At 42.8% G+C, this 27,961-nt stretch overlaps 1 protein-coding gene across 3 annotated transcripts in view; it reads right to left on the reverse strand.

Moving 5' to 3' along the window:
- The window catches only part of RELN (reelin), a 469,941-nt gene that overhangs the window by 157,767 nt on the left and 284,213 nt on the right, over positions 1–27,961 (reverse strand). For all 3 annotated transcript variants that reach the window (XM_065399319.1, XM_065399303.1, XM_065399311.1), the window contains 4 exons: positions 24,248–24,393; positions 9,629–9,780; positions 3,397–3,509; positions 1,245–1,453 (listed from right to left, as the gene is read on the reverse strand). In XM_065399319.1, the coding sequence (XP_065255391.1) occupies positions 1,245–1,453; positions 3,397–3,509; positions 9,629–9,780; positions 24,248–24,393 (620 nt within the window). The remainder of the gene's footprint in view (positions 1–1,244; positions 1,454–3,396; positions 3,510–9,628; positions 9,781–24,247; positions 24,394–27,961) is intronic.

Here is a 27,961-nt window from a genome sequence, read left to right on the forward strand (position 1 = left end):
AATTCTAGCAGTCATTGCATGTAGATGACCACCAGAAAATCCACCCGAAGCAGTGGAAACATGGCGCAGCTGTTGGCCTCCTTTCTCTATCCAAGTTCCTCCCCTGATTCCATGGAGAAACCTCTTTGCAGCCCCTCTAAAAGAAAAGCCAGAGGGGAATGTTCTGGAGTTGGGCCTAGATGTGAGGTCCTCATGTTTATGCCCACACAGCTCTGATCTGACAATGGACACTTTGCACCATTCCAGTGTGGATTATTCATGCTATTGGCAGCAATAATCTATGGAAGATTAGTAAACAGGGTTGCCAATAGCACACTCAGAGGCATACATCATTGCTCTTTCTTCAGCACGGAGGTGTGTGCAAGCCTATTTTGGAAACTATTCTTTTCCACACCTTGATCCCTTGCGAAATCCATGATGTGCTGACATTTATTTTTATAAGATACAAGAAGGTTCTTGCCTACACCCAATCAGGGCCGGCTTAGGCTTTTTTGCCGCCCCAAGCGGTGAAGGGTAAAAAAAAAAAAGCTGCGATCGCAGCACTTCGGCGGCAGCTCAACCGCGCCGCTTCATTTCTCGGCGGCAATTCGGTGGCAGGTCCTTCCCATTGCCCCCCCCCCCCCAGCACCTGCTTTGTTCGCTGGTGCCTGGAGCCAGCCCTGCACCCAATATCTTCACCCAACAAAGCATGAAGAGCCAAATCCTGTAGTCCTTAATGCTTAGTTCAGCAAAAGTCCCATTAATATCACTGGAGTTGTGTCAGAATATGACCTGAATAAGAACTTCATGATTTGACCAGTGAGGTAGGGAGACAATAATATCTCCATTGTACAGAATAGCAACTGAGCCCTCACTCTGTGACCGGTGAAATCAATGATAGTTTTGCCATTGACTTTCAACTGGTACAGGATCAAGCCCTCAGTGGTTTGCCCACAGTCACACAAGGCATCTACTGCAGAGCCAGGAAGTGACCGCACATTTCCTGAGAACTAGTCCAGTGCCTTAACCATACAGTTGTCCTTCCTCCTGAAGTCAATAACCACCCTTCTGCTGGCTTCAATGAGAACAAGACTCGACTGGTGCTAGGTGAGATGCTGCATGCAAGCCTCAAACCTGTTTACATTTGTTGTTTTTAATTGCCTTCTTTCTTTCTAGGAAAAAATATCCAAATCATTTCAGAGATGCTATAATATAAAAAGTATAAGAAAGCAGGTTAGTTGCAAGATAAATCTAGCCTGTTGTACCTGTTACCAGGCTGATGAGTTCCACAGCCCAGATTAATGGAAAACTGGATCATGTGAGTTATGGTGGAGGGGAGTACCGGCAGGACATGGAAGTAATCGACAGCCCAGACATTCTTGTTATGCCCTTGATGATTCTTTTGCTTAAGACAGAACTTGGTAGCAGGAGTCTGCAGCTCCGGACTAATGACAACAGAAGCCAAAGATGGAACCTCCAAAAGAAATTAAACTAATTAGATTTATATAAAAAAATTACACAGAGAAGTACTGTTTATAAAATAGCAGCAATAATTTCAAAGGGGCCAAACAATACTAGCCCATTATCCATGTTGCTTCTTTCATGTTGACTATTAAATTAACCATCTCCCCACAAAAGAACCCAGACAAAAACTCATTTAACTCACTGCATGGCCATCACTACCCTGGGAATCAGAGGTGCTCAGCACCTACAATAATCAGAGTATTTGACTGTAAATACCTTGAAGGGACTATGTCTTCTGTGTTCTGAAAAATACTAATTAAGCTTGATTGCTTAGCAGTGATGGTGCGTTAGAAAATGGTATTGCCTCTCAACTCTTCCAGTTCACATTAGCAAATGCAATGGAAGTGCACCTCTGGTTTAAATAGAATGGAATAATTTGGAGAGGATATCGTGTTTGAAATATAAGGAAATGTTCTTTTGATGAAATTTAGCTCATGTGTCTGGAGCTACATGACTAGTCTTTTTTAATATATTAAAGGGACATTTTCAGCTGTAAATGTAGTCGATTTGAAAAAAAACATGTCAAATGTAGTTGTAGAGACTACCCCTGCCTCTGAGTCACCCTATTATTTTCTTCAGTTGTCAATAATAATTTCCTTTTTTTAAAGTGGGTTGTTTCCTATTGCCATGCAAAAAACAGGAGAAACTTTACTACAGTGAAACAACAAAACTGACTCAGCACAAAGTGCTTTCAAATACATAAAGTAAACAGACTGAAAAAAGAAATATTTTTCTCTAAATTTTATAGTTATAGTAATCTTAGGTGTTAACAAAAGAAAGTGATAAAAGTACTTTTTAAGTAGACTAGACCTTTAATACAATATCCTCTATGTACTGTAAGGTATAAACATGCTGTAGTTTAGTTTGTAACAATGTTGTGTGCATATGTATATGTAACTCCTTTCTTTTCTTCTTCCTTTTAGACAGCACAATAAAAATATTGTACCAGAGTTACTGTGCTGGCTAGGGCTCTGTGTATGGCACATCCACAGACAGCCCCTAAAGCATATGGCTCTTCATAGCAGGAAGGAACCCAGATTCAGGAAGCAATCCTGAGAAGAAATTGAGGGGTGAATATTCTTGTTGCCTGGGTGAGAAGGCAAAAGTGTTTTCCAGCAATAGGAATGGAGCTGTCTCTGTATCCTTTTTTAGTAATAAATACATTGTCTGTTGTTTACTGAGCTCTTGCCTGTGTCATCATTCCAGGGAGTCTGTCTGCTTGTGCTAAACAACCAAAAAGGAGACTGCGAGGTCACACAATTGCCAGCGAACCGAAAAATCCATTATTCGCTCAGCTCTAATTTTAACTTTCATCTAGACTTCTCATATTTTGATTGGTGTTGTATAAGCTTGACAAAACCCAGGGTGAATTTTGCTCAAGTGTTCCTTTCACAATAGAGAACTCTTTGGAAATCGCGTATGAAAGCCCCATATTTTCTGAGACAACAAAAACAGCACGTTCTTTTTAAAGGATACATCTGCTATCACAGTAGGACTGCAAAATTATTGCCCAACGCTAGCTTCACAAACCTACCATGCCTACCTGACTGCTTACCAGACCACACGGACAGCACAAACCTCTCCTTTATTGACACTCCCATTCCCCCAATCTAGCTGCTGCATGCTCTCATGCTCAAAAATAGCTATAATAATTATAAGCTTCCAACCTCTTTATCTGCTACCTTCTTATTAGTCTATTATCCTGGCACCAAATGAGTTAAGTAGTGAGCATTGCAGAATTTTGATGCTCAGATGCTTTCTAACAGAGTGATCTGTATATGTTAGTTGCTTGAAAAGCTCTTGTTGAATTACCCCAGTAGAATGCCACACTCAGCATGGTCAAATTGGCTTAAAAATGTAGGTTGTCTGTCTATCTTTGTCTATAACACCTACCTTATAAGAAGCATAGGTCAGTGTATCAAGAGCTATGTGCTCTTTCTTTCCTTCTATCTTTGCATAGAGGAGGACATCATTTTCATGGGCTTCTCCAGAATCACAAGTTCCCCCTTTACAATACATATTTGAGAAACAAAATAATTGAAGCACGTGTTATTTAAAAGTACAATCACATTAAATTCCCATAATTATGAAACAATTACACCTAGATATTATTAAACTAAGATCTGAAACAAAAGAACACAAGCCCCAATGGAATAATGTATAAGAACCATTCGATCAGATAGGCCATGCTGGAGATCAAGGCCTTGACAGAAAAGCCTAAGTAACTATTTTTATCAGTTTATTGAAATAAATTTTAATAAAAACAATGTTATGCCACAAGTGGTGTTTGTATCTGTGCATTTTACACCCTATTCACATGGAAGTGCTCTGCTTTTTTCAGTGTTTGATTTCCTATGTTTCTGGTAGAAATCAGTGAATTGTTATTATTTAGTATTTACATCCTGGTTAGAGTCAAAGGCCTCTGTCAGGTTCAGGGCTCCATCATGTTTGGTGCTGTGCAAACACAGAGGCCATATAGCAAGATTGTACTGGGCCCTGGGCACAAGAGTAGTCCTTGCAAGCAGGCAGTGGCAGGGCTGTTCAGGGCTAGCCTCTCCAAAAGATACAGAGGGAGGTTCAGAGAGCCTGTGGGACCATAGTTTCTACTTCTTCCTCCTCCTCACTCCACTAGCTAACAAGGCTAACTAGGTGCATGCCAGACACTGTCTTCATGGGTGTGGTTGCAGCCATACTTTCTCTGCCTCCCTTTGAGGTACCACTGGGGTGGTGCTACATAGTTCCTGATACATATTAGCACAATAGAGCCCTTAGTGAATATTGTGGAGAAGTAAAAGATATGCCATTTGTAATTGTGATTTACAGTACTTTCAGTAGGGAATAAGAGAGACAGTCTTTACTCAGCCAAACTCCCATTGCTCAATGGAAGGGAGCATGGTGTAGTGGTTTAAGAATGGCATTAGGAGTCAGGAGGATTTCTGGGTGATTTTCGTTTTTCACAGACTTGGTGTGTAACTCTGGGCAAGTTCAGCAAGACTCTCTGTGCGCACCTGTATAATGAGAATAATGTTTATGTAATCCATAGGATTGTTGGCAGGACTAATTAGAATTTGTTAGTTGCTTTGAGATCTCTGAATGAAAGGTGCTATATAAATTAAAAATACTAGTATTAACATAGCAACCTTATTGCTGGCTCTCCCAATATACTTGGCATTCATGGATGTGAAGAGGGTGCTAGTCCTGTGTCCCAAAGCCTTGTTATGGCAGTGAGGTCCTAAGCAGTTCTGCCTCAAGAAGTGGACCCCCAGTTGGGTATGGAAAGGTTCCCTCATCCCCTTCTTCCTCCCTTTCCCCATTTATCCATAGTTGTGGCACTTCCCAGATACTTTGGGAAGCACAGTTAGCTAAGCATGAGTTATACTTTAGTCACACACAAGTTATTGGGCTGAATATAGGGGAACAGTGAAATTTAATGGCATGGAACACATAGGTCAGATGAGATGATATAATGGTCCCTTCTAGCCATAAACTCCATGAATCTATTCATCTACTTCCTCTCTGGCTAACAGTCAGCTGGCCAGCAGGCACGCAGGCAGGCAAGAATTTGCTTGGGGAAATGCACGGTGCATCTTGCTCAGTGTGCCCCTGTTCCCTAATGTCATTAACATGGGCTCAAAGGGAGTTAGACACAGTAGAGTTTGTGACTTGTTTTTCCCCCCTGCAAAGGAACAGGGTTTCAGCTGGGGCAGCATCTCCATATCTGTAGAGCTCAAGAGACTTGTAAAGCTTTCATGTGGTAGCAGCCGTGGAGGCCAGGGCCGGCTCTAACTTTTTTGCCGCCACAGGCAAAAAAGAAGAGTGCTGCCCCGCAGTAACACCTCCCCCAGCGTCGCACCGCCGAACCCCCCCCACCGAGCGCCGCGCCTCGCCGGGCTGGCCAAACCCCCAGAGCGCCGGGCCGCCCAACCCCCCCGAGCGCCGGCCCGGGCCGCCCAACCCCCCCGAGCGCCGGCCCGGGCCGCCCAAAGCCCCAGAGTGCCGGGCCGCTCAAACCCCCGCCCCCCGAGCGCCGCGCCGGGCCCAAACCCCTGAGCGCCGCGCCGGGCCACCCAAACCCCTGCCCGCCCCCGAAGCGCCGCAGCGGGCCGCCGAAACCCCCAGAGTGCCAGGCCGCTCAAACCCCCGCCCTCCGAGTGCCGGGGGGGGCCGCCCAAACCCCTGCCCGCCCCCCGAGCGCCGCGCCACCGAAACCCCCGGAGCACCCGCGCCGCCCAAACCCCCGCCCCGAGCGCCGCGCCGGGCCGCCCAAATCCCCGGAGCACCTCGCCGGGCCAAACCCCTCGCCCCCGAGCGCCTCGCCGGGCCGGCCAAACCCCCGCCCACCCTGGAGCGCCGCGCCAGGCCACCCAAACCCCTCGAGTGCCGCGCCGGCCAAACCCCCGCCCCCCCCTGGAGTGCTGCGCCTCGCCGGGCCGCCCAACCCCCCCGAGCGCTGCGCTGGCCAAACTCCGCCCCCCCCGAGCGCCGCGCCGGCCAAACCCCCAGAGTGCCGGCCCGGGCCGCCCAAAGCCCCGGAGTGCCGGGCCGCTCAAACCCCCGCCCCCCGAGCGCCACGCCAGGCCACCCAAACCCCTGAGCGCCGCGCCGGGCCACCCAAACCCCTGCCCGCCCCCCAAGCGCCGGGCCACTGAAACCCCCGGAGTGGCGGGCCGCTCAAACCCCCGCCCTCCAAGCGCCGGGCCGGGCCGCCCAAACCTCTGCCCGCCCCCTGAGCGCCGGGCCGCCGAAACTCCCGGAGCACCGCGCCGCCCAACCCCCCGCCCCGAGCGCCGGGCCGGGCCGCCAAAACCCTCGGAGCACCTCGCCGAGCTTGCCAAACCCCCGCCACCCCCCGAGCGCCGGGCTGGGCCGGGCCGGCCAAACCCCCGGAGTGCCTCGCTGGGCCGGCCAAACCCCCGGAGCGCCGCACCGGCCAAACCCCCACCCCCCACAAGCGCCGTGCCGTGCTGCCCAACCCCCCCGAGCGCCGCGCCGGGCCGGTCAAACCCCCACCCTGAGCCCCTCACCAGGCCTGCCAAAGCCCCGGAGCGCCGTGCCGCCCAACCGAGCGCCCGGCCGAAACAAACAAAAAAAACCCCTCAACCACCCCCCGCCGAACAAAAAACAAAAACACCGCGAGCGCCCCCCGCCACCCCAACATTGGCCGCCCCTTCTAAGGTGCCGCCCCAAGCACGTGCTTGGTCGGCTGGTGCCGGCCCTGGTGCCCTGGTGGAGGTATATCTGAGCTGGACATATTCTTTAAATGCTGCAATAGAGATAGAATGGCTTTAAACAACATGGACGCTAATGGTAGTATATTTTATTGGCATAGCTCCATTTGGTATCCTGGATAATGAATATTAAAACAAGGTATCTGTAACTGAAAAAAGGAAGTTTCACGCTTTCCTGTATCAGGCTGACATTGCAGGTTGGTTTAAAAAACAGGATGAGGAAACTCTTTTAAATAGTCTGTAAGATTTCAGATATAAAAGACTTCAATTGCTTTGTCAAGCAAAGATGGCCAATTATAGGGGTGGAATAAGCAAAGCGTGTTCTGAAAAGCCTTATAAGGCTTACATCTTTGCTGTGACTTACATTGGACTATGAAAGCTCTACTTGCTTCTGTGAGGCTTTATTTGTATCCCTGAATATTTACACTATTATGCATTTAGCTACAAACAGGCATAGCTTATGTTTTCAATGCGATCACCCAATTTCTCCACCACTCTTGCTGAACTGACAGCCTCTCCCGTAAGTTCAGAAGGTTGACAAAGCTTCTTTCCTGTTTCTCTTGCAGGTGTTGTAATGCCTGGAAGACCTGGAAATAAGGCAACCTCCCTTTCCTGTACTTTATTGGTAAATCATGTAACACAGGGGAGATGTGTGACAATTCAGAGAAACTACAGCAGGACTTTAAATCAATGAATTAAGGGTTTTTTTCTTGTTGACTCAAAAGGTGGCTTTGAAAGGTCACTAATTTAATCCATGCTTCCTCCTTTATCATCCCATTATTTTCTTCCCTATTTTCTAAAAACTAAATACTGTGTTGAGAGAATAAATTTCATGTGAAATTTCCTTTATTTATACATGTACACATTACATTCCTGGAAAAATACAACAAAATATTGGATGATTTCCCCACACCCAACAAACATTTGTATGAATTTGGATTTGTGAGAGCGAATGCCTAATACAGTTGTACTAACAACAGCCTTCTTATTTGGAGAGGAAACTTCCTGCTTTACTTCATCTTTTATTCTTGCTAGTTTACTTTTGCCCCCCAAGAAAACCATTCAGGGTGAAATTCATCCCATCGTGAAAGGTCTGCTCACAATCCTCAGCACCACTTAAGTATTTAATATAGTATTTCAGTATTGTGGAGTTCTTGTGTGTACCTTGTGCTCTGGGGTTGAATTTCACCCTCGTGGAAGACATTATTGTGGCAGCTATTCATGTGTCTGGTGATGGCTTAGTAGCTCAGGAGCAGAAACCATTTTGTGGGTTAGTTAACAGAGACATGGTCTGTTGTAATAATTGAGGCCTAGAAGGCCTTCCTCAGCTGTGAGCCTAACTGTGGGAAAGTGGATGGAAGTTTGTAATATTGTTAGGTAACCTGGAATAACAAATGTTTGCAAACTTTGATGTGAAAAAGGTAACAGAAGTCCAACCCAGAATGTTACATAAGGTTGTTTGTAAAAAATTATTAAAAGTGAAATACAGAATGCCTGAGTTAGTCTAAACAAAAAGGTGTTACTGATATAACTGAAGCACTGTGTTGAGATCATATGTGGCAACAACGCAGATGTGGAATCAGAAATCAATGGATTAAATGTGGCAAGTCAGGAGTTAGGCGAGAGTGACGAACAAAATAATGAGAGGATGGCCTATTCCGCCCATCACTCCCTTTTGGGTTTTTTTAAAGAAACAGACTTTGTGAGAAAAATTGGTGACTGCAGGAGATTCACGATTATGGCTGCCACCCCAATGTTTCCTGGGAACCTGGGTCTTTTTCATTCTGATCCTGTCCTGATGAGACCAAGCCAGAGAGAGGGACCCAGATGACATTGTCACCTCCACCAGCTCTGGCTGAATCCCAAATGTCATCTAGGATGTGAAGCTCTATTCTCCCCCATCTCATGTGTCCTTTTCCTTCCCCACCTTATTTCTTATCTTTCTTATTCCTCTTCTTTTGCCTTCTGTCTAAGCAGAGTCTGGCTCAGCTGACCAGGATTATATATTTTGCAACACTGCTGTAAGCCCGGGACCAGAAAGAGGCAGCTTAAAGCAATGCCCTAAACAGGCCGATGTATATTTGCCAGGTCTCAGAGTGGCTGATAAGACCATGTGCTGGGCCTGTATTTTTCCAGCAGTGAGGTTGCAAGTGAAAGTCAACATCAGAGACAGAAAAAGTTGCATTTTTATCTTTGCTGTTCTTTCCTTTCCCATTCATGCGTGTTTGTCTTGTTTTGTCTTCTAGAAAATGGGATTGGACTTTAATAACAAAGCAACAACAACAGCTTCAGCCTATCTCAGCTAACTTCACTTTTCCCCAAAAGGACAGTTATTGCCACCTAAGAGACTGTCAAACATGGGCTTTATTCCTGGTAAAGACTCTCTCCAGCTACAGGAAAAGAGAACAAGGGATTTGTTAAAATGAAAGCCTTATTTAATACTTTACATTTCAATTGCATTAACTGTTTTTCCTTCTTTTCTGTATTTTTAATAAAAGATTAAAAGGATTTTTTTTTTGCCATGGTATTAAGCAGGCTGAGGTCTCTGTATACCAAACCCTGAACCTTGTTTAAAACTGTTTAATGCTGGACAGTGACTCTATGGACCCCATTTTCTCTCTCTAAAATTAACACAATAGCTCCCACCTGGAGACAACTCCCACTTCAGACAGAATAAATTGGGCCTGATTCTCCACTGTATTACTCTCCTCTCACACTGGTGTGACTCTATTGAAATCAATGAAGTCACACCGGTGTAGAGGTGGAGTGACTCAAAACTATCATCTTTAGAAGATATTTAGCGTCTTTTGGTTCAGATTGTAGGATTTCAAATTTATTCTCAAATTCGAGTCTGATATGTTTTGCATGTCCCAAATATGTTAAAAGTACATACTCACCCATGCTGAAGTAAAATCTCAGGTTCCCATAACCTGTAGTGTCCATATATGGAGTACATAGTTTTCTCTCTCCATCTCTGAGGAATACCATAGATGAACCTGACTCCAGTGTTCCACATTCAGTACCAATGACAGCTCCAGATATGTCCCATCTAAATACATCAACAATGTGTTGAGAGTCAGATACCTGGTAGGGGTAAGCCTGTATGTTTCGAACAGTTTATTTTATAAAGAAAAACTTCTTCAAACCTCATGTGGTATAATGAAAAGCAGTTTGTTCAAACATGCTAGTCACCACAAAATAACAGTTCCTTAAATTCAGTCAACTTAAATAGCATACAATTAATGTATGTCAGCAAAGTTGTAGATTATATTATTTAAAATACAATAATTGGCAGAATTGTACAAAGTTATTTAAGTTGTTGAGATATTTATTTTGGCTGTTGAATATTACCCTTTCTCAGTACTTTGGTGTTATATAAATAAATAACATGTAATGTAAATGCAACCTCCATTGTATTTTCATTTTGGTTAATTTAGAAGACATTTACACATCACTGAAACTTTAAAAGGCAGACTGCATTGATCATATCTACTATGCAGTCATTGAACATGTAGGCCATAACAGGGGATGCCCTCTATTTAACTTTTTGAGTAGCATTTGAACATTTTTGAGTAACAGTTTTAATTCAGTGCTTGAATAGAGGAAAAAAGAGATACTATGCTTCTCAAAAAATTTAATCTGATCCCTCTTTTTCTCACATTTCATAGAAAACATGTTTTTGTTTCTCCAGCTAGTGGCAGTGAATATAGTTGGTCGGGAATTTTCCAAGGAAACATTTTCATCAGAAAATGGTGTTTGTTGAAATTAAAACTGTTCCCAGGCAAGGGTTGGTTTCCAAATCTCCTGATTGAAAAACAGGTTGGTAAAAATCCTGTTTTGACATTTTAGAAATGAAAACTTTCATTTTTCAATTTGAAATTACTTTTCATTTCAAAGTTTTAATTAATTTATCCTAAAAAAAGTTTTAAACATAAAAAAGGTCAAAATAAGATGGAATGTTTGAAAATAATCAAAATGAAATGCTTGGTTGGCCCTATCTGAAAAGATCTTTGAATGATTGATTTGTGAAAATTTTCATTGTGATTTGTGATGGCAAAATAATTCAGAATTTCAAAAACACTCACAGGATGGGAAAACCATTTCCTGCTCAGCTCTAGCAATGAGAAGTGAATGGACAGAACCTAACAACTACCTAAGGTCTCCTTTTCTAATTTCTAAGTACTGTTTCTTTCCAGTAATAAACAATTGTCAGTAACCCCCACCGCAATTGCTGATCTTGTTTATATTTGATACTTTTTTTAACCCCTCAAACTATTTCCAAATGTACAGGTGTGATTTTTTTTAAGTGCTCAGTGCTGCTACCACTTAAATCAATTGGAGTTCAAACATTAACTTCAATGGCCTCAGAGTTAGGCCTATACTGAGTGTATTTGAAAATCTTACTTTATATCTTATAGTAGATTACAAAGAAATATTTGAAAATCTACCAAATTAACATTTATTGAAATACTTTTATGGTACAAACATAAATGTGTCATCTGAAGAACAAAGAGCTCCGTAAGAATTTAATCTGTTTGGCTGCAAAAGTATGGTTAGTTTACATTTCAATAAATTTAAACATTCTGTAGCAAAGCATTTTTGTTTGATGTACATCTAATTCTGATGAAAGAACTTTTGTGGTTCAGACGTTTAAAAAAATAATACGTGATATGATAAAAATAGTTACCATTTTTGAAGATGGGTCTTTGGGGACCAAGACAATTGCAGAATTAAACAGTTGAGCCTGTTTTGATTTATACAAAGAAATCTCACAATGGTTCATTGGTCTTTTTATATGCTCCATTTAGCCCAATTAAAACACTCTCTTTACTGACCCACAAAACAACTTGGGGTCATGAATGATGCAGATCATGGCTGTTTCTAGGGATAACTTCCTTTTAGGGAACATTCAAAATGAAAAACAGAAAGTTTAACAATGTAAAATGACTCTGGCATTTTTGTAAAAATAAGTCCAAATTCTCTCTGTAATGATAAATAGAGAAGGAATGGGATTAACTGCATCTATTATCATATTATAAACATGTAGAAAATCTTTGGTAAACGTAACTTTGGGATACATTTATCCCCCAAATCAGTCTATAGTCATTCTTCTTTCACTGATGAATGATAAATGTTGTGCAAAAATGGTATGATGGTTTATCAATCTAAATGTTTACACTTTATGTCAGATGGAAACATAAGACCCAGTCCTGCAAGTAGATCTGTGTGGGAAGTAAACAGGACTCTGCAACAGTCTGCTCACAGGGATCCAGTTGCAGGATTGAGTCCCTAATCTGTGTTATAAAAGAGAAATGGGATAACAATCCTTTGTGAATGAGAAGATTAATTCTACTATAAACTTAGGTTATTGTAAATACACTTTGAGGAATTTTCAGAAGTACTGAGCATTGGCCTTACTTTGCTCCCATTAAAGACAATAGTAAAACTCTATCACTACCTCGTTGATTGCACAGATTAGTTGTGTCTCCTTGTGCATCCAAAATTTTGCATGAAACTGTAAATCTGGCATTTCCCAACTTTTCAGTGCTTGATTTCACATTCTAATGCAATCCTTGGATGAGTAAACAAGGGAATCTTGAGTCAGAATAGAGATATTATTTTACTGTTGTATTTGTCAGTTGTGCAACCACTGCTGGAGTACTGTGTCCAGTTCTGGTGTCCACAATTTAAGAAGGATGCTGATAAACTGGAGAGGATTCAGAGAAGAGCCATGAAAGTGATTAAAGGATTAGAAAACATTCCTTACAGTGACAGTGTCAAGGCACTCAATCTATTTAGCTTAAAAAAAGAGGGCAAGAGGTGACTTGACCACAGTTTGTAAGTGCATATATGGGGAACAAATATTTGATAATGGGCTCTTCAATCTAGCAGAAAAAAGTATAACCCAGGAGTAGGCAACCTATGGCACGCGTGCCAAAGGCGGCACGCGAGCTGATTTTCAGTGGCACTCACACTGCCTTAGTCCTGGCCACTGGTCCGGGGGGCTCTACATTTTAATTTAATTTTAAATGAAGCTTCTTAAACATTTTAAAAACCTTATTTACTTTACAAACAACAATAGTTTAGTTCTATATTATAGACTTATAGAAAGAGCCCTTCTAAAAATGTTAAAATGTATTACTGGCACGCAAAACCTTAAATTAGAGTGAATAAATGAAGACTTGGCACACCACTTCTGAAAGGTATACCCCTGGTATAACCCAATGGCTGGAAGTTGAAGCTAAACAAATTCAGACTAGAAATAAGGCGTAAAGTTTTAACAATGTGGGTAATTAACCATTGAAACAATTTACCAAGGGTCATGGTGTATTCTCTATCACTGGCAATTTTAAAATCAAATTGGATGTCTTTCTAAAAGCTATGCTCTCAGAATTCTTTTGGAGAAGTTCTATGGTTTGTGTTATACAGATGGTTGGACTATATTATCAAAGTGGTCCCTTCTGGGCTTGGAATCTATGAATCCAACGGCTTTATACAGGGAGGAGTAAATTTCTCGCTGTGATGGGGTGCACCTACCCCGCCCTGGCTCTGCAGGGGTTAACTGTGCATTGCAGGCTGAGGAAGCCACACCCCTTTGCCTCTTCTGGGCATGCTCAGCCTGAAGGCAAGATATAAAGGGAAGCAGCCAAGCTCAGTCTGGGCAGGCTTCTGAAGGGAGAGGACGCAGACTGCAGTCTCTCTCCAGGGAGCTGCTACAGAACCCAACCCCAGAAGCAAGGCCTGCCGAGCCCCAGATGGATTCCAGGCGGCCTGACCAACCCAGAGAGGAGGCCACACCATCAGGAGCTATGCCGCCTGAAGACCCCAGAGACCCGTGGGAACAGTGGCCCATCGCTGGTAAAGACAGGATAGGAAGCAGCCCAGGGGACTTAGCGAGCTGTGGCCCAACGCTTGCAGACTATTGCTGGAGATGGTTGAATCTGGAGAATTCCGCCACCGGGCCCCAGGTGGCGGAGCTCATAGCGTTGGAACAATTCACACAGATCCTCCCAGCGGGGGCAAAGGAGTGGGTACAACGCCACCACCCAATGGCCCTGAATGAAGCTGTCTCTTTGATGGAGGATTACCTGGCCACTGAAGGACCCGAACGTCAACCCCCCAAACCAGAAGGACCGGCGGGGTGAAGCCAGAACCCTGAGGCTCGGCAACCAAGACCTGAAATGAGGAGACCTCACAGTAAAGCAAGCTTAGTGGGGCCCCCCTGGATCACCGGCGGGAGCCGGGCCATACACTTAAACCTGTGGGGTGAAGGAACTTCTCCGGGCACGTCGGGAACTCCAGGACATAGCACAAGTCCCCAAAGGGTGTTGCTATGATTGTGGACAAGAGAGGCACTTTTGGCAGGACTCTCCGTTTATAGACTGTGCCTATGGTCAGGTGTGGACAACAGACCACCAGGCCAGAAAAAGCACCCGACCAAACTCCTAGTGGCCGGGCGGGTGGATGGTACCTCATTGACTCAGGCTGCAACCAGATACTGGTCCGGGCCAGCCTGGTGGACTCCCCAGATCTAGAGGCGGCACCGATATATATGCAGTGCATCCATGGGGAGGTGCAACCATATCACACCACCAAGGTATGCCTGGAGTTAGGCCAACACAAGGAAGAGTGTTGGGTGGGCTTAGCTCCGACTTTGGTGTACGTGGTGGTCTTAGGATATGCTTGGCCTTGGTTCAGCGAAATCCTGCGAGCATGGGGGGACTGGACTTCAGAGCAGGAGAAGTCAGGGTCTATAAGGAAGGAGTTCCTAGGCCAAGGGTGGCAGGATGACCTGGATGAGGGTCCCTCCAGCCAGACTAGAAACCCCACACTGGGCCCTACGGAGCCCTAGACAACGGAGCGAGTCAGCCAAGAGTGGCTGGAGCTAGATGGGGATTTCCTTCAGGAACAGAGGGAAGACCTGACCTTGAACTGAGCCTGGGAACAAGTTCAGGAGGTGGGAGACCGGGTGGGCATCGGCCTAAGACGACCCCAGGGACCACACTTTGAGATCCACAATGATCGCCTCTATCGGGTGTCCCAAGTTCTGCAGACCGGAGAGGAACTCTGCCAACTGCTGGTTCCCAAGAAGTTCCGTTGAGAGCTGTTACGATTGGCCCAAGTGGTGCCCTGGGCTGGCCACATGGGATGAGAGAAGACCCTGCAACGTGTATCACTGAGGTTCTTCTGGCCTGGCATACACCAGGAAGTGCGGGACTTCGTGCCCAGAATGTCAGCACACAGGCCCAAAGGGGGTACAGTGGACGCCTCTGATTCCACTCCCGGTAGTGAGAGTACCCTTCAAACAGATCGGCCTAGATCTATTGGGACCCTTGGAGAAGAGTGCCGGGTTCCAGTATATCCTAGTGATAGTCGACTACGCGACCCGCTACCCGGAGGCCATCCCGCTACAGACCATCACAGCTCCTGCCATAGCCGCAGAGCTTCTGAAAATTTTTGCCAGGGTCGGGCTACCCAGGGAAATATTGACTGACCGTGGAACGAACGTCTCTTACAAATTGATGGTTGAATTGTGTCGTCTATTAAACATATGCCCTCAAGACATCAGTATACCATCCACAGATTGATGGCCTAGTGGAAAAATTTAACAGAACCCTGAAGACCATGCTCAGGAAGTTCGTGGATGACAACCCACAAATTGGGACAAACTACTCCCCTCACTGGTGTTTGCGGTGCATGAGGTCCCCCAAGTCTCGACAGGATTTTCCCAGTTTGAGCTCCTTTACAGGAGACAGCCAAGGGGGATCCTAGATCTGCTCCAAGAGACTTGGGAGGAACAAGAGTCGAGGGTCATGGGATCAGTCCCTTACATCCTGCAGCTGCAGGAACACTTTCGGAAGCTTGGATACTTCGCCCAGGAAAATTTACTCCAGGCTCAGCAGACCCAAGAACTCTGGTACAACAGGGGGGCCAAGCTATGGACCTTCGAGTCTGGGGACCAGGTCTCGTTCCTACTGCTGTCATCAGAATCTAAGCTGCTAGCCAAATGGCAAGGACCGTTCGAGACTGTTTGACAGGTGAGACCGGTGGATTATGAGGTTAGACTCCCTGGACGATGAAAGGACATCCGGATATACCATGTAAACCTCCTGAAGGCATGGAAGGCCCAGGAAGACCTGCTAATCACCCTGTATCCCCCGGAGCCCAAATTGGGGCTGGTAGCCAGGGGATTCCCCAACCCAACACTGATCACAATGGGGCAGGACTTAAGCCCAGAGCAACAAGCGAGGCTACAGTGGCTGGTCCAAGACTTCCCCTCCGTTTTATCTTCCAGTCCAGGATGGACGAGTATTACCAGCCACCACATAGCCATCATTCCCAGACAGAAGGTCTGCAACCAACATTGCCCATTTCCCCAGAAAATGTGGGAAGTGGTCCAGAAGGAACTCGAGGCAATGCTAGCCCTGAAGGTAGTGGAAGTGAATGGAGATGCCCCACAGTCCTAGTCCCAAAGCCTGATGGGACTGTGAGGTTCTGTATAGACTTTGGAGGGAGGGGGTCAATGCCATCTCCCGCTTTGATGCCTATCCAATTCCCCGGGTAGATGAACTGCTGGAATGATGGGGTAGTTCTAAGTTTTTATCAACACTAGATTTGACCAAGGGATACTGGCAAATACCCTTCACCCCGACTTCCAGGGAGAAGACAGCCTTCCCTACGCCATTCGGCCTATACCATTTAGTCACTATGCCCTTTGGGTTACATGGGGCCACAGCAACATTCCAGTGAATAATTGCCCGACTATTTCAGCCACACAGGCAGTATGCGGCTGCTTATATCAATGATATTGTGGCCTACAGCACAAGTTGGGAGGAACACCTACAGCATCTCACTGCGGTGCTGCAGGCCCTGAAGTAAGCAGGACTCACTGCAAACCCTGCCAAGTGTCACTTCGTGTGGAAAGAAATGACCTACTTAAGATACATGGTGGGGGCAGGCCAGCTCCGTCCCCTGGTGGACAAGGTACAGGCCCTGAAGGATTACCCCGCCCCTACGATGAAAAGGAAGGTAAGGCAATTCCTGGGACTGGCTGGCTACTACAGGCGGTTCATGCCAGACTTTGCCACGATAGCTGCTCTCCGCTCTGACTTCACAAAGAACTCCTGGCCGCAAAATGTCCGGTGATCAGAGGACTGTGAAAAGGCCTTCCAGACCTTGAAAGAGCAACTTACCCAGGAACCAGTCCTGTTCCACCCTGATTTCTCAAAACCGTTTATTTTACAAATGGATGCCTCAGAAGTGGGGCTAGGGGCCGTGCTATCACAGGAATGAGATGGGGAAGAACACCCTGTGCTGTACCTAAGCCGGAAGCTGTTTCCTCGAGAGGTCAAGTACTCCACCATCAAGAAGGAAGCCCTGGCGGTAAAATGGGCAATAGAGATCTTAAGGTACTACTTGCTAGGGAGCTCCTTTCGGCTAGTTACAGACCACGCTCTCCTACGATGGATCAACACCATGAAGGATTTGAACACACCCTCCAACCCTATGAGTTCAGTGTGTCGCACCGTCCAGGTAGGACCCACCTTAACACAGACTCTTTCTCCCAGGCGGGAGGGAAGGACAATGGGGAAAGACCCGCGCCGAGTACTATCTTGAGGGGTAGGGTGTGTGATGGGGTACACCTACCCCGCCCTGGCTCTGCAGGCATTAACTGAGCATTGCGGACTGAGGAAGCCATGCCCCTTCGCCTCTGCTGGGCATGCTCAGCCTGGAGGCAAGATATAAAAGGAAGCAGCCAAGCTCAGTCTGGGCAGGCTTCTGAAGGGAGAGGACGCAGACTGCAGGCTCTCTCCAAGGAGCTGCTACAGGACCTGACCCCAGAAGCAAGGCCTGCCGAGCCCCAGACGGATTCCAGGCAGCCTGACCAACCCAGAGAGGAGGCTGCGCCATCAGGTGCTACACAGCCTGAAGACCCCCGAGACCCGTGGGAACAATGGCCCATCGCCGGTGAAGACAGGGTAGGAAGCAGCCCAGGGACTTAGCCTTTGCTCCGGTGGATGAACCATTGAACCAGTCAGCGTGTTTTGGAAGGATCCCCGCTGACTCGGTGTTGAGTAATCCTGCCACCACCAGGGCCCTGGGCTGGGGCTCAGAGGAACTGGGCGGGCCCAAGGCCCCCTACTTGGGGTGCCACATCCCTCCGAGTGGTGCCCTACTTCCCCAATGGGCCAATAGGCCATGCAACCCCACAGAGTGGTGCAATTTTATTGCCTCTGGCCATTAGGCCTCACTGCCCTGACTGACAGGGGCCTTTGTACTGACTAGGACCATTAGGCTACACTACCCTGATCGTAGGGGACTCGTATATTGATTCTTACCATTAGGCCACCCTGCCCTTACAGTCAGGGTTGCTTTATCAACTCTGGCCATTGGGCCATGCAACCCTGACTGTAAGGGGCTTCGGTAATGATTCCGTCCATTAGGCCACACTGCCCTGAGTGGAAGGGCCGCTCTGCTGACTCCAGCCACTAGGCCTTAATACCAAGTTCCACAGTAGGGTCTTCCGCATAGGACCTAATCAGCTGCAGTACAGCCTCTTCCCTCTCTTGTGACCAGACACCCGGTGACGGGGTGCACGTACCCTGCGACACTCCCTATATTTTGTTTTTCTTTTTTCTTTTAATATTTGTATAGCAGCTTACTAATTAAAAGACTGAAATTGAAAATTACATACAACTTGATTCCTGGTTAAACATCCTTAACACTGCAAACTCCCCATTAAGCAAAATCCTTACTAATACTGTTCCCATTAAACATCAGTCATTACCATTCACTGTCATTCAGCTAAATGGGTTTCCTGTGAGGCATCACAATAAAATAGCAATCCTGATTAAGTAGACTCTATACAGTATATCTCTAGGACTTTGCATTTGGAAGCCAGGGAAAATTGCATGTATATGAGCTCTTTTTATTCCACCTTGAATAATTAGTTTTGAACATATTCAGAATGTGTCAGTAAATCAAGGTAATTCGTGGGGAAATTATGCAGTTAATATGTCCTCAGTGATATGTATGGAATTTTTTATCCCAAGGAACTGCAAAATTGATACTTAATACTTTTACTGAATAAAAGAAGCCTTAAAATCCTGTATATTAAAGATTATGATCCCTTAATGAAACTTCCTACCAAAATGAACACTTTTCTGAATACAGAATTTCATTAGAAGTAGAAAACTAATAGGAAGTTAATGGGTCATATTCTTCCTTGTGTAACTTCAGACACTTTGGTGGATGAATTTTTAACTAAAGTATTTTTAAGGAATCAAAAGACACATTCTTCCAAAGTAGCAGCACTAAGGAAAATCATAATATTAAAATGGTATTTAGGGTGCAAAATTCACAAGTCATTAACAATAGGGTTTTTGTTTTGTTTTTACTTAGGCAGCTGTCAAGGCTGCTTCCCCACTTTGAACTTTAGGGTACAAATGTGGGGGCCTGCATGAAGACTTCTAAGCTTAACTACCAGCTTAGATCTGGTCCGCTGCCACCATTCCCAAAGCTAATTCCCTTCCCTGGGAAGCCTTGAGAAACCTTTCACCAATTCCGTGGTGAATACAGATCCAAACCCCTTGGATCTTAAAACAAAGAGAAATTAACCATCCCCCCTTCTTTCTCCCACCAACTCCTGGTGAATACAGATCCAACCCCCTTGGATCTAAAACAAGGAAAAATCAATCAGGTTCTTAAAAAGAAGGCTTTTAATTAAAAGAAAAAGGTAAAAATCATCTCTGTAAAATCAGTATGGAAAATAACTTTACAGGGTAATCAAACTTAAAGAGATCAGAGGACCTCCCTCTAGCCTCAGGTTCAAAGTACAGCAAACAGAGATAAACACTCTAGTAAAAGGTACATTTACAAGTTGAGAAAACAAAGGAAAACTAATACGCCTTGCCTGGCTGTTTACTTACAAGTTTGAAATAGGAGAGATTTGTTTAGAAAGATGTGGAGAACCTGGATTGATGTCTGGACCCTCTTAGTCCCAAGAGCGAACAACAACCAAAACAAAGAGCACAAAACAAAAGCCTTTCCCCCCCCCAAGATTTGAAAGTATCTTGTCCCCTTATTGGTCCTTTGGGTCAGGTGTCAGCCAGGTTACCCGAGCTTCTTAACCCTTTACAAGTAAAAGGATTTTGGAGTCTCTGGCCAGGATGGATTTTATAGTACTGTACACAGGAGAGCTGTTACCCTTCCCTTTATAGTTATGACAGCAGCTACTTGGAATTTTTTTATAGGAAATCAGATTGGTGAGTCACATTTATAGAGACATGAAGACTTCATTTAGTACCCACATACAAACAAATATAACTGCAACCATAGAAAAGCAATATAAATATAGCAAAACAACCTTTAGCATTGCACATACAATTTTAGGGAGACCATCAGAAGTGAAGATGGAAAGAGCAGGATATGGAGAAGCACTGTAAATGGCAATAATAAGATTTCCACTCTCCTGTCATCCCGATAACCCAAGTAGGGTTGGTCAGAATCTTTTATAACCCTTTTTCCTTACATTCCCACACATCCAAAACCATATTGGATTAGGTCTCAGCCTTTTGCCTATGTTTGCTATTTCGGGGGACCATAATTAGTGGTCCAACTGCTAGCGTAAGCTATTTGCTTCAATACATTTCCCAATAGTTTTGACATGTGAATGCCATTGCTCTGTGGTTACATATACCAGAAAGCCCCTTAACTAAGTCTGCTAATTTAAAATCAAAACTGTTATTTTGCTGTTTGTGTTTATTACAAGACACAAACTGCTAAATCTTATATTCACTGGCAGCAGAGAACCAGTCAGGACCCCCAGAGTTCCACCAGTCAGATCCCAGGACTGGAATCCTTTGCTGGAGTCAAACTTCTTGTTCTGGTGCTTGTGGGCAGGTTAGCACTTACTGGCTCCTAAGAGCCATCTAAATAACAGTTCAAAACCCATAGTCCCTGGCTCAGAGTGATACTAGCACATAGTGAACAGCATTTTATTTCTATATTTGTACTTGCTGTATTTTTTTTTTATTGTAAGTCACTTCTAAATATGTTTGAAAATTAGGCACTTTTTCTAATTAAGATGGCATCCATATCAAAACAATTGACTTAAATGGACCTATGCTGATTTACACCAACTAAGAATATAGAATCATAGAATGTCAGGGTTGGAAGGGACCTCAGGAGGTCATCTAGTCCAACCCCCTGCTCAAAGCAGGACCAATCCCCAGACAGAAATATGGCCTAGTAAGTACCCTGTCTACAGAAAAAAACAGATGTGCACTACAAGCCACCATTTTCCTGTTCTCTGAAAGAAGAAGAAAATAAAGGCCAAAAGGGCATCAGACATATGGTTCACTTAGCAACCCTTCCCACACATACTCATGTTTTGTTGTTGTATAAAAACTTTTTCTGAAATGAAAAGGATAACAGCAAAGAGCACAAGACAAAACAGATCAAGAGTTAGTTATTTAGACTGGGAATAAGTTTACAATTTTTTTTTTGCCTAAACTCAAAAGTAAGCTCAAGAGTTCACATAACATATTTGCATATATTACTTACACGGTGATCTTTATCTCAGACACAGCATAAGCAGCATGTGATTTGGTAGCTGCTAATGAAATTATGTGTTTTATAAGTTGAAACCAGTGTTCAGAAGAAATGACATAAATTATCAGTCTGTTTTACAGCTACCCTGGGGATGCAGTAACTAATATAATCCTCACTTTTTTTTAAAACAGAAAAAGTCATTTTACTAAGCGCATCCAATTTGTTGTTGTTCTGGTTTGTTTTGCTTTTTACCCAGAATTTATCTCTTTTGTCCCTTTTCATGGCTTCACCCTGCAAAGTGCCATTGGGAATGGCTGCATGGTGTCCACTTTTGCAAATAATAAAAAGGCAGGAAGGGGTGAACCCAGGATTTAGCGAGATTACAGAACGATTTGAATAGGTTGAAAAAATGGCCAGATGTTGGGAAATTGATGTTCATTATTAAGAAAATGCATTTGGGGAGGCCCAACAGTCAGGACAAATGCTCAGTAAATGGATTCAAATTATATGAGAGACACAGAGAGGGAGATACAACACAGAGCTGAAGTGAAGAGAGCCACAATGGTGTTAAGTTAAAATTTACCACAGTGGCCAAAGCTACCTCCCAAGAACTGGGAAAAACTATGGTAACCAAAGATACCACTTAATTGTCACTGTTTGAAAGATGTTGATTTTTAGTGTACCCATAGGCTTGTATAAGCAGAGAGCACTTAAAATGATCTACATGCACAGAGGAGTATAATGCTTGTTTATGATGTGACTGTTCTCTTTTTACTATTAATAATGACATTTATTATTAATATTAATGATTATTAATTATAATTGTTGTAATGAAGAGAAAAAGCCTGGAGAAGAACTGGATGTTAGGACACCTGCTTATGTTGTATTTATGCCCTTCATTAATAGTGGTTATTTGATGTGTAAGCTTAGGTAAGATAAGTAGTTTTACTATGTCTCAGTTTCCTTATCTGTACAATGGAGATAATTTGATACTTACTTTGCTTTGTATCAGAGGGGTAGCTGTGTTAGTCTGGATCTGTAAAAAGTAACAGAGAGTCCTGTGGCACCTTTAAGACTAACAGATGTATTGGAGCATAAGCTTTCGTGGGTGAACAAAGTGGGCATTCACCCACGAAAGCTTATGCTCCAATACATCTGTTAGTCTTAAAGTTGCCACAGGACCCTCTGTTGCTTTTTGCTTTGTAAAGCACTTTGAGTTCGTTTGATGAAAAATGCTATATAGGAGCTAAGTATTATTATTATTCTCATAGTGAGTTAATAGTATGTGGGAACAGACAGTATAAAGATACTAAGATAAAGCTGCTTGGCAAAACAAAAAAGGTAGATACTTGGGATAGAAAAATCACAGCTTGTTATATTTACTGAGGCGCAAGAGGGATAAGTCAAGATGAATCTTTTTGTCTTTCTATCTAAACTTCTTTTATTTTTATATTCTGTATAATGTAAAACCATTCTTTCCTATAGCTAGTTAAACTAAATTTCCCCTAAGCTGGGGCTAAATTATGATGCAGTTTTGCTGGGAGTGCTGGGAAGAAGCTCTTAGGCCAGTTGCTACCATTAAATATGATGGCATCTATTTTCAACTTAGGCATGTGCAAGTGTATGCAAATAACTGCATGTGCTTGGTATGCACAGAAATACCCAATGCACATATACACACGAGATATTTGTGTATACACATGCCCAACATGCTCATGCACACAGGCCAAAATGTTCAAAGAAATTGGTCTAAAGTCAGGCACCCAAAGTCATTTTTGACATGTAACATAAATAATTGGTTGATTTTAATGGCTGGGAAGTCAATGGGATCTGTGGCTGCTCAATACTGTCAATCAGGCCATTCATTTATGGCAAGTGCCCAAAAATGGATTTGGGTGCCTGACTTTAAATATCTTCTGAACATTTTGGACTTATGATATTCATGTATAACTTGGCTGTACACAATTGTATGTAAGTATCCATGCCAAATTAGAAAATCTGACTGTGTATGTTAAGCTTCCAATTCCCTGTCTGTAACCACTACTCCACACTCTTTACAAAACCAAGGGCTTGATCCAAAGCCCATTGTTATCAATGAAAAGAGTCCTGTTGACTTCGTGGGCACTGGATCAGGCCCTGTGGACCCTGTTTCAGGTCCAAACACTCACTCACTCGCTGTATATTTAAAGAAAAAATACTGAGCCAGATCCTCATTTATGGCCATAGAACCTTAAATACAGCTGAGGAGGAGTACAAAAGTACCCTTTCCATTCCACCAGTCCAGAAACTGCTCTTCACCAGGTTAATCTCCCTAAATCTGGGGCTGCAGTAACCTCCACTAGCTACAAGGGAACATAACAGTTGCCAGGGTTTACTAGGGCAGGGCAAATTCCTGACCATGCCTCCTATGCTTGCAGCGAAGAGGAGGGGTGACAGCTGCTCTATAACACCTCTGCATCCTGCCATGCAGAAGTGATTCTCCCTATTTCCCTAAGATTTAGGACTGGTTTGTGCTAGAGCAGCCAGAGTATGGCTCAGTATGGGGACCATTTTGTCCAACACTGACAATAACAAGATTATGTTATGCTCCAGGGAAATTTTGAGTTTTTCAACGGATTTGATTTTGTCCAACTGTGTATTTTTAATGCTAATTTGTGGCAGAAGTGGAAAACATTGCAACACTGAAAGTTTCTAATGTAACACTACGAAGTTCATTCACACAACTTTTGTCTATTTAGATATCTAGAGACAAAATAGTCTGGAACCAGACAGGACCTAATGACCCTCCTTGACTTCTTCATCTCAAACTATAATTACCAACATTTTTTACTGCTTTTTATTTTAGCAACAGACATATTACAAATACGCTGCAGAGAGCAAATGCAATTCTCAGTTGAAGTTTCTTTATCTCCTGGAGTAATGTTGCATGCACACTTATAGCACTGGAGATAACAAGCACTCACCCTTTAGGCTGGCTCTCAAACTCCTCTGCCCACTGCTCCTGGGTATTCTCAGTGGAAAGATCCACATCTCGGGTTGTGGCAAAATTGAACTCACTGCCTTCAGTTCCATGGAAATAAATGGAGTTTCCATCTGATTGACAGCTATGCTATAGATAAAAGGAAAATGCAAGAGATGGTTGTTTAATGTTTTTTGTTTTTAATGGCAGCTGTCTTGCTCATGTACAATCAGAGCTCAGAGGAAGTCATTAAATTATTTAGCATGGACACCTGAAACAAAACAAAAAATAGTTTGTTCATTCTTCTTCATCTTTCTTGAACAATTCCCAGTTATTACTGCCTCTCAATATCATATTTTCTATTTTCTTCAATTTTAGTCCTCTGTAAAGTGTATAACTTTGTTTTCATAACAATAACAATTTTAAAGCATTACATTGCATCTATCTCAGACCAAAAATCACATATGTTCAAATAACTTAGTAGTATATTAAATCTAGGGTGGATGTTTTGCCTGTTTAGAGGTTCAGAGACATGTCTTGAGACAAATGCCAGATCTTCTTTGCCTGAATATTTGCCAACGGAGTATTGTGGTTTGTTATTATTAGTAGTATAAATGATATTAAATAAATAAATTAGATTTAAATAACATAACTTTTGGACTTTTGACATTTATGAATGAAAAAACTATTGCATATGTTTAATTCAAATGTATTATTTTCTGTCAGCACCATGTTCCTGAGAGTCTATTATTATTATTATTTTTTATTACAGTAACACACACAAGCTGAACCGAGACGGAGGCCCTCTGGGTTGAACTCTGTATAAACGCAAAGCAGGAAGCAGTCCCTGCCCTGAAGAGCTTGCAGTCTAAAGAGACTGGGGGAAGGAAAGGGTGGGGAGAAAAAGGAAACATTATTATTCCCAGATGGGAACTGAGGCACAGAGAGATTAAGTGAGTTGCTCAAGTTGACACATGAAATTGGTAGCAAAGCTATGAAATGAACACAGATCTCCTGAATCCCAGTCTGAAAGAACATCCTTTCTCCAATCTTTTTAATACTCCCTTTCTACAAAATACTCTTGGTCTGTGAAAGATGCCTTTCATCTGCATTAAAAATTCAGAGCAAAACAATATATCTTTTCTTCTTTCTGAAATCCCAGTTTTGCTGGTGGCTAAAATTTCCCCATTTCTAGTGACTGGATGAAAGCAGGTAAATTTTCAATATGTGAGAAAGTTGATCAAGGAACTTAGTAGCATATAATTTCTGTTATTAAAATAATTAGTTTAAAACACTTTTCAAGAGAGCCTTGGGTATATTAAAAACTGAAGGATGAAACAAGAATTGGTTAATTAGAATAATTTTCCATTCTTATCACAATTCATAAGAATGAGATACAATAATGAGATTTCATACTCTGGGAATTATTGCTGGATGCGAAATCACATTGACCTTTTCAGTATAATCTATGCTGGCTCCTCTAACTCAAACCCCTCATAACTGGTGACTGGGTCTGTAAAGGGGGATGAGTATGATGCCCAACTAAACTAATAAGAATGAAAAAAGATCAAGGTAGTGCCAGGGTAATTCCATAACTTATATAAGATATAGGATGTGGAAAGCAATGGAAAACTGCACAATATTTTTTTAAATAATTTCATAAGAACAAAGTAAAAATGATGATGCTTTGTAGCATTCCACAGCTCATCTTCAATTTAAATTGAGAGCAAATTTAAATTGAAGAGAGTTTGCCAATGATTTTCAAACTTGGGTACCTAAAGTTAGGCAGTTTAGTTCATATTTAGGCTTGTAAATAAGAGACCCAATATTCAGAGGTGTAGAGTACCTGCAGCTTTCATTGCTAGAGAAGTAACCATATCTGAATTTAGCCCACTGACTTTTTGGTCTAAGGGCATGCAGATTCTTGCTATATTTATATATTTATATTATGTTCTCAACTTCATGTAGAGAACAAAACATGGTATAAAGATATAAAGAGAATTTCAGCAGCTGAAATAAGTAAACTTCTGTGAATATATTTAGCCCCAAATAGAGGTCAAAGCAATTATGAGATTTAGAAATGCTGATAAGCCATGAGCTATGTTTACTCTAGAAATAACAAGAATTCTACCATAAATACACAATAATGCTTGAAACAGTCAAAAAAATACCACAACACTTTAAATATGGGACAACCCAATATACCTACAACTGAAAGAAAAATATTATTTTCACTGGGTTGTGACACAAAGTATGTATTGATAGCAACTATTATCTGAACACATACCTCTCTGAAAAAGCATCCCTTTTACTACATTGTTATTATATACTACATTGTTATGAAATGTATTTTGCTCGTCTATTTTAATACCTTTTATGTTTGCATATATTGCTCACTTGAGACTTAAGAGTAAAATTAATTTGTTTATTTTGTTACTTGATTTTCAGTATAGCCATTTGCAGAATGGGGAGGAAGCTGGCCATTTATCTGTCATTCAATCTGCCACAGAATTCTTTTTTTATGCTCAGGAATAGTGAAAATGAATATACAGAATGAAAATTAACCCTTAGACTGCAGGATCCAACTTTTCAAGTTTGTACGGTCTTATTTTATCTTTTACTAAACAGACAGAACTTAGAGAGAATTATCTACTATAGTTGCATATAGACACTGGAGCATCATTTATAGATCTAGTATATTTCTCAGTTGGCAAGTTACAACCAAGCATTCATTTGATAGCTGACTATACCATTTGTAATTACTTACTTGATGAAAGCCAGCAATTAAAATCTACCTCAAACAGATGTAACCACATTAGCATTTAATGGCTAGTATGTCCTTCTGCAGTCTACAGTAATATTTATTATGGTAAGTGTGACGGAGTTTCCATTAAAGTAGTCTGGATAAGTAAATAGTCATTTTGACTACAGGGTCAAAAAAAAGTCATTTATATTGTGATGTACTGCAGCTGTGTGTGGAAACGTTGCAAAATTCAACAGGACACAAAGCTATAACTTATCTAATTGGGTCTATAAAACTATATTTTTACTTTTAGATAAAGCTATGTTGTGTCTGTGGGGTGTGTGTGTGTGTGTGTGTGTATGTATGTATTCCATACTTATTTTAGGTGTTAATTTACTACACAACTCAAATTGACCTTCGTTCAGGTTAACTTTGGCTGTAGTCAACTTTTTCACCTGTGAGACAGCTACACAGGAGAGAAAGTTTAAACTGAGGCTTATGGGTTATTGTTATTTGAGTTACCAATGAAGCCAAAGCCCATGAAAGGGAGTGGCAAAGATGTTCAAAATTGAGGCTTGGATTTTTAACAGAATCTAAAGGAGCCAGGTACCCCTATGCCATTAAAATCCCTACCTGAGTGTCTAAAGTTGGGTACCTAGAAATCCATACTGGGGTACCTAAATATACGTGGCCTGGTTTTTAAAGGCACTGAACTCCCATAGTTTCTATTAGTCACAATGGGAGCAGTGGGTGCTAATCAGCACCTTTGAAAATCAGCTCAGCGTGTGTGTATTCTGTTCAGAGAAAGATGTGAACTCCATTGATTTACTGATTTTTGGTCTTGATCTGAGCCTTCAAGAGCCTCACTCTGACCTGCCATGTTATCTGTGAGATTTGTTTTCCTTATATAATCATCCTCAGTTTGTGCTTCATTTCTGATTTACATTTAAAGTTTTTCTTTTTCTTTTATCTTTC

Source organism: Emys orbicularis, chromosome 1 (genome assembly GCF_028017835.1).
Source record: "Emys orbicularis isolate rEmyOrb1 chromosome 1, rEmyOrb1.hap1, whole genome shotgun sequence".
In the NCBI taxonomy this organism is placed as follows: domain Eukaryota; kingdom Metazoa; phylum Chordata; order Testudines; family Emydidae; genus Emys; species Emys orbicularis.